The sequence below is a fragment of the Alosa sapidissima genome, chromosome 6, assembly GCF_018492685.1.
Source record: "Alosa sapidissima isolate fAloSap1 chromosome 6, fAloSap1.pri, whole genome shotgun sequence".
Lineage (NCBI taxonomy): Eukaryota > Metazoa > Chordata > Actinopteri > Clupeiformes > Clupeidae > Alosa > Alosa sapidissima.
Genome location: NC_055962.1, coordinates 33703207 through 33711105, shown reverse-complemented (window position 1 = coordinate 33711105; position 7899 = coordinate 33703207). Strand labels below are relative to the sequence as shown.

General features: G+C 45.2%; 1 protein-coding gene across 1 annotated transcript; it reads right to left on the bottom strand.

Annotated features, from left to right (window-relative positions):
* Window positions 1-1856: 1856 nt before the first annotated feature.
* Window positions 1857-6485, bottom strand: LOC121711752 (desmin-like). Its single transcript, XM_042095584.1, has 11 exons — window positions 6217-6485; window positions 5857-6016; window positions 5371-5520; window positions 4823-4942; window positions 4586-4681; window positions 4196-4330; window positions 3915-4025; window positions 3649-3759; window positions 3398-3522; window positions 2271-2738; window positions 1857-2141 (listed from the first exon to the last, which is right to left on the bottom strand). Exons 1-11 carry the CDS (start codon window positions 6423-6425, stop codon window positions 2057-2059), a joined length of 1770 nt encoding a protein of 589 aa, XP_041951518.1. The 5' UTR covers window positions 6426-6485; the 3' UTR covers window positions 1857-2056.
* Window positions 6486-7899: the final 1414 nt, after the last annotated feature.

Below are 7899 nucleotides of genomic sequence, written 5' to 3'. Positions count from 1 at the left end.
GATAAAATCCATGAATAGGCTAAGTGTTGTAACCCATTTCCAATAGTAGTATCAAACTGGGTTATTTCACACACAGAGAAGAGAAGTATATATATTATTTTATCTAACTCTGGGGTAGACGGGGAAATAAACTAATTTACCCAAAAGTTGCCGTTGTTCCTTTAACATAATATTTTTCTCCATCTAAATGCAATGATGTATAGTGCTATAATAACTTTTTTGCGATGTCTTTCAACATGTTTACATTTATATGAAACTGGAAAAATGGGGGGAATAAATCTGGAATGATGATGATGATTAAAAAGAATATGACTGTTTTTGTATTATCAATTAATCATTTCATAAGTGCTGGTACAGTAGAATGTAGGCTTTTGAGTTTTTAGAAATGGATTATTATTGATATGTTGACATTTTCATAACATGAACAGCATCTTAATCATTATCATAAAACATAAAAACATTTTAAAATAAGTCATTGCACATTACAAAAACACTGTCGTCATGTTGAATGAAGCTGAAGAGTTGAGTCTCTGCCTCCAGCAGACTTGGCATACTGGGCCGGTTCCACATTCTCCCCGTAGCGCGCACGTCCACACCTACCCGCGATGTGTGGAGAGGGTCTATGTCACTTGTTTCAATTAAAAACTCGTAAATCTGTCTGAAGGGAGAGGTTGACTGATGTAATTTTAGTTCATCTGACAAATTGTTGACCGAGGTCAGCAGTCACATCATGTTCATCAAATCTTGGCAGATTTAAATGTTTGTTATTGCTGGCAGTATTTATAAATTAGTCACAAGGCGTCCGAAATACCGAAATGATTATTATGTAGTCATGAGGAATGTGACCTTACGTCAGTGACTTGTCCTAATGTCCACTGTATCATGAGTATAAGGGAACGTCCTGGGGAGAGGTCGGAACAGAAAGACATTTCTCGAACTGGTTTCTGTAAGTGTCCGCTAAAATAAACAAATGTCTGGCCTGACTAAAAATGTCGAAGGCCGAGTGGGATGACATTTCATTCTCAAATGTAGACTCAGTAGTTTGACAGCCGGGTGTTTGGAGGTGCAGTCGTTGGTGTGTAGAGACGGTGGAGCGGTGGGGAGTGGTAGTGCTCGTAGTGGGTATGCCAAAGGACGCTTCCCCCAGCAGCCTGCCTGTCAGGAGGCTGCTGAACCACTGGTGGGTGGAGTACGTTTGGAGGAGAGGATTGCTGGGATTATAGTATTGAATGCTGAGCTGAGGTCATTAAAAAGAATTCTTGCATAAGTCCCTGGGTATTCAAGCTGTGTACAGTATGTAATGCAGACTCATATGGAGGTCCACTGACATGTTTGCCCAGTAAGCAAGCTACAGGGGGTCCAGCAGGTGACCTGGGATGATTAGACAGGCCTACAGACGTTCAGTCCAGTGATGCCGGGTTTTCTGGGAAACGGAATGATGGTGGAGCGGTTGAACCACAGTTCAAGGGATTTATTGAATATCTCTGAGAAGATAGGAACCAACTGCTCAGCAAATGTGAATGAGTCTGGTTTTAACCAGGCTAAGGGGAGACGTGGTGCTTCCTGGATTTTTTGGTGCTTACTAAATCTTTTTTAGCTTCAGCTTTTAGGTTGTTTTTTGTAGCTTTTTTGCTCACCCCTCTAATTTACTTTCCACATAGTTTGGTCTTTTTTATACTCTTGTTAGTTTCCTTTGATTAATTGCAACTGTAAAGCTTCTGTGTTTTTTTGTGTGATTTGTGTTGTGATTTGTGCTTTAAATGAATGGGACCGTACTCTTGTTTGACATCACTGTGTGCTACTTGTAGTTCTTTTTAAGAAGACAGTTGAAACAGACAGCACTCAAGACTTGGGAATAATTTGCAGGTTTGTTTATTGTATTATTTTCTTTGCATGGTGTGTCATAGGAGGAGAGGACCCACAGGAGAAATGAAGCAGGTTTACAGGTTAGTCGTGGCAAGGAGCCAACCAACCGACACCGAGGAGGAATGTAGGGGATATAGGAGGGTTGTCATGGATGCAGGCTTGATTGGGGGAGGGGGGGTGTTCCTTCTTCCTACAGGTCGTCGGCTGCTCCAGAGATTGTGAAGGTGCGTTCCTGTGTGTCGCTCAGAATCTCATCCTCATCAGTCTTAACTGTTCTAAACGCAAACACAGATGGGGGTTAAATTCCGTCCTCACACTCTCTGTGTGTGTGTGTGTGTTAACGTGAATCACACTGACAAATCCCTTGCTGCTGAGCTCAAGGCTTCAGATAATCGTGAGTTTACCTGATCAGGAGGGTCTTCCGCTCGGTCGTCTCCACCGCCTCGGAGAACTCCGCCTTGCTGTTGGTAGACATGGACATCGCTCCATTGGTGGAGGACATGGTCTTGGATTCCATCTCCATGGACCCCGCTGTCTGGGTGGCGCTCATGGATGAACTCGTACCACTTGCCATAGCGGCGCCTCCAACCATATCAGTGCCCATGCCAACGGCGCCCATGCTGGCACTCATGGCACCGGCACTGGCACTTTTTCCACTAGCGCTGCCACTCATGGCGCCCATACCCATACCCATGGCACTGCCATTCATAACACCGCCAGCACTCATCCCACGACCACTCATGCCCATGCCCCCAGCACCCATGGTAGCCATGCCACCTCCCATGCCACCACCCATGCCGCTGCCCATCAGAGACATGCCACCATGCCGCACCATGGTGTCCAGACGAAGGTCCTCACCCTCAATCAACTTCCTGCAAAAAAGTGAACAAGAGGTATGAGTTTGGTGCCCACCCTTGTGCCAGCAGTGGAGCACTGTGAAGAGATCATAGGTCATCAGTAGGTGCTGTAACAGCCTCTCAAAAGATGCACTGAATGGACACATTAACTCACACTTGTTATGTGTATTCTCCTAATTAATCTACTATTTCGGTTATCCATTCGCCTTATTCACCCGGCGGCCAGAACGAGGCTATTCATGGGTTTCATCATGCGGTCTGCATTCATAATCTAGGTGCTTGATTTTATACACCTGTGGAAAGGGACTGGATGAAACCCATGAATAGGGTATGCCTCGAAAATCTCAGAACGAAGGACTCGGTACATGATAGAATTTTAAAGCACCCTTGACATTGGAACAGTGCTTGGCGAGATTTGATGACGTAACGTCCTTGAAAGAGCGCCTTTGAAGGACCCATCCTTGACTTTGAGAAAGTAATCTTCTTCTTCTTCTTCAGTGAGTTTTTTTGGCAGTTTGCAAACGGAGTGCATTACCACCATCTGCTGGACTGAAATGTGATGGAAAGTGTACCCTGTAGCCTCGTTCTGGCCGCCGGGTGAATAAGGCGAATTGTACCTCCTCCTGACTAGTCATTGGTCTGATCAGAATAGATAACATGAAGAGACATCTCACCTGTAGGTGGTGATCTCAATTTCCAAGGACATCTTCAAATTGAGCAGGTCCTGGTATTCTTTCAACATCATGGCAATCTTTGATTTGATGCCCTGCAGTTCCAGCTTCACAGCCTCAATTCTGGCCTGAGGGACACAAAGAATTGATCAGTATGAGACAACTAAGATGTTCGCCTTGGAACAGTTTGGGACTAGTGCTACTAGCCATGTTGATGATTATGGTGGTGTTGGAAACAAGATGGCTGAACTCACCAGGAGGTCTTCCTCCTCCTTCTTGTAGCGTTCCTGGGCCTCACGGATCTGAGCCTCCAATCCCTCATTCCTAGTCTTAAGTGCCTCCAGGTCACGTTCCTTGTTTGCAATCTACACACACACACACACCATGAAATGTCATTCTCCAAATGTTTGGCTTAGTGGAAAACAGGAGACCCAGGAAGTGGTGTTGCTCCAGTTAAAGATGAGAATAATTAGATATATAATAATAATTAAGGATGAGAATGATTAGAGCCCCCACTCACATCTCTCTTCGCCCCTGTAATCTCCTCTCTCACGCTCCGTGCTCTATCCACATGACTTGTTGACTTTTGATTCATGTCCTGGAATTTGTTCTTGTACCAAGAGTCCATTTCCTGCCAAAGTGCAGACAAATAGCAGATTACATCTTGATCTTGAATTGACAGATTTTTTAAAGTTTAGACCATTATATTAAAGTGCCTTTTTCGTTTAGTGTTTAACAGTTAATCTCCTTATGAAGCAATGTTCTCTACCACAGGCTTCTGAGCTATGGAGTGCAGACAACCTGTAGGTTCTTGGCGGCGATGCTGTCGTATTGTGCTTGGATGTCCTTGAGCGCAGCCGACAGGTCGGGCAGGGCGAACTCCACGTCCACTTTAGACATGCCACCGTAGATCTGAGCCATCAGTTCTTCAATTTCCTAACAACATCAAATATGACAGGATGTCAACAACAACAGCAATCCCAAGTCATCATGACAAATGGCTTACGTGCAACTTTGTTTTGATTTGCAGTGGCACAGTAGGAATAGGCTAGTTAGATCATATCTGAGAGACATTATGGGTTAAGCATCTGTCACCTTCATACTCTTAATGAGTGTGTCCAATTATTTGGTGTGTGTGTGTGTGTGTGTGTGTGTGTGTGTGTGTGTGTAGGTGGGGGAATTGTACAGTACCTGCTTATGAAGCCTCTGCAGGAACTCCAGCTCACGCTCCAGGTTGTCCAGTTGTTTCTCCAGGGCAATGCGGGCAGCAGTGGCAGCATCAACATCCTGAGGAGCAAAAAAATAATTAAAAACTACAACTACCACCAGTGATCAGTTAGGAACCATCCATAGCCATAGATCTGGACACAAGAGGACATAGAGGTGAAAAGAAATAGAACAGAGCGAGCAGGCAGTGTGGCCACTTACCGGGCGGAATGCTACAATATCCATCTCAACCTTCTTCCTGGCCTCCACAGCCTCCTCATACTTGACCTTCAGCATCTCCAGCTGACCAGCCATGGCATCCTTAGCAGCAAAGGCCAGATCCTACAGGCAAGGCCAGAGGAAGAGAATAGAGGTCAAGAGGAGAGAGGTAAGATGAGGAAGAGATGAGTGGAGGGACAGAGGAGAGGTCATCAGCTGAACTTGAGCTTAAAGTGATATGAAATGAGCTTCTTTTTCTTTCTGCATTCCTCATTAATGTCACTGTACAAGGGTTTGGTGATTACAAAGCTACAACATGGCGTGTGGATGTGTCTTACACAACCACTCTTGAGATATGACAATCATCAAGTGGATGGGACGTGGTAGGACAACAATCTGCATCCAAACTCTTGCCTCCCCTGCCTCTGCACTACACCGCACTAAACCTCATCACCACACCCTGTCCACCCAACCCTGTCCAACCCCACACACACTCATTTGCACGTTCTCACTAATTAGATCCTCGGCCCCCTCCAGTCTGTCCCACTCACCCTCTGCATCCTCATCTGCTCGGCCACTCTCATCATCTCACGCAGCTGCTCCTCATACAGCTTACGCAGGCCAGACGGCTTGGTGTAGCGGTTCTGGATAGCATCAATCTCTGCCTCAAGCAGCTTGTTCTGGGACTCCAGGGAGCGCACCTATCACGCACACACACACACACACACACACACACACAGGATCAGGATTAAGATCACAGATGAAGACACTTGAGATGAATAAAGTTGAAAAGAGAAGACACTTTAACATTTACATGTATTCATTTGGCGGATGCTTTTGTCCAAAGCGACTCACAACAATAGAATAACATTTAAGCTATTAACATTTAAGCATGTTAACATTTAAACTTTTAAACTACTGTTACAAGGCTACAGCTACAGTGTTAGAATAGCGTTTCACTACAGTGCAGAGGAGAATATAGCTAGGAGTTTACCACTGTATCTGCCAATACTAGTACTAGAGGATAGCTTTGTTACCTTCTCAATGTAAACGGCCAGACGGTCATTGAGAGTGACCATCTCCTGCCTCTCGCTGGTGCGGGTGCTCATGAAGGCCTGGTTCTCAGCGGCCGCGGCATCCAGGTCCACACCTCCCATGCCAACACACAGAGCACCCATGCTACCCATGCTAGCGCCACTGTGAAAGCAAATAGCCTTACTACACAAGGTGTATAACCAAATTTAAGAGTATCTGACATTGGTGGTGGTTGCATGCATTATGTCCTATATTATGGTGACAACAAAACACTTGGTGTGTGCCTTTGCGCCTCGAATAATAGTTTTCTAAAGTCTTGAAGTCTTGTCATCTGAGTCGAGTGAAAAGTTAAGCGGGCCTACCCAGCCATTCTGCGGGAGCCGGACATCGCTCTCCGTCCCATGGTGCCGTTGCGGCCGTAGCTGGTGGAGCTGGCCGAGCGAGTGCGGTTGTCCCTGCGCGTTGGAGACGGGCTGGAGACGCGCACCTGGAGAGAGGTGGAAGAGGAGGCAGCCAGAGCGCCCTCGAAGTGGCGCCGGTACGAGGAGATCCTTTCCGGGCTTCGACTCATGATGACTCCCTGGGGTTGGTTGCTTTGTTCCTTCCGATGCTGTTCGTTGATGACACACTGTCCCTCTCCTTCCAACGGCCCTTTTTATATGGTTGGCAGTTCTTTGGCCCATCCAATCGTGCGCGCCAGCTTGGAGGAATCTCGTACCTCAATACAGCATGAGCGAAAGTGCCCCGGCTTCGTCATCTAGCGGACACCCGCGAAGAGGTTTAAAAATAGTAGGGTGAAGAGGTGTTATTAACAAGCTATGGGGAGTCTTCTCCCTTGATCAAGGGACAAATGCGTTGCATCATATCATATCAATGTGAAATATGCAGAGGATATTCAAACTGAAACCAATAGATTATTGAGTTGACGCATAGGATGGGGATGTTATAGACAACCCGAATGACAAGGACCAAAGAGATCCTCCTATAATAAGTCTATGTCATCAGTGGCGCAAAAAGTGGGTATGCGCTATGCGCTATGCGGCGCATAGGGGCGCAGCACCGTGGGGGCGACAAAGCGATGGTAAAAAAAAAAAAGAAAATAATAATATATTTGGTATATTCTATATGTAGCTACTGTTGTACGTTTCTAAATGATTTCTGCATTTCCTCACTGTTAAATAACATTTTAGAGGACTAACAGGCTAGAGTAGGCGCCCTGTCTTTTTGACATTGAATTTTGACATTGAATTTTGACATAGAAAAGGGAGTGGGGGCGCCGTACGAGCGCTGCGTGAGCAGGTACGAGTAGTGAGTTTTCGTCTATGGAAAAAGATGGATACAGCAAAAAAAAGCTGTCGGGGGCTAAAAATAGAAAAAGATAGAGAGAAAATGAGATGGCATGCCAAGGGATGCGACAGTAGTTAAATAAGTGGATGGTGAAAAGCAACAGGTAGGATTTAAAGTGTGACGTCTGTGCTTTGAGGCTTGCAAATATTCATGTTAACAGACTAACTAGCGTTTGCTAAGCATATGCTGATTGAAACATAACCTATTCCATTAAGATAGCTAGGTGGCTACCATGCTCATACTGAACTTTTAATGGCAAACTGCAAACAGAAATGTCACGCTAGCAACAACTCATCATGTTTCCATTTCCTAACAATCCTAATATTAATAGCTTAATATTGTGCTGATAATGTGGCAAACAAAGGCTAGAGCTGGATCAGCCTTATCCTTTGTTAACAACAGCTGGCAAAAGGACGTTATGAGAACCGTTTAGACAATGCACCATTTAACAATACTTCAAGTTCAAATTGGCAGAATTTCTTGTTTTACTTTAGTTGTTTGTGGGTTTTTTTGTTTTTTTGTTTGGGGGGGGCAATTTGTTGTTGCATACCCTTCAAAAAATGGGTAGCTGCGCCCCTGTATGTGATCTGTGGCAGGCTCGCTGGGTCATTTCCATACAGTATGTGTCATAGTTTACTATTGTGTTTATACTGTAGCAACCCTGTTGCGCGCTGATTAGACTTTGCTGTCTGAAATCA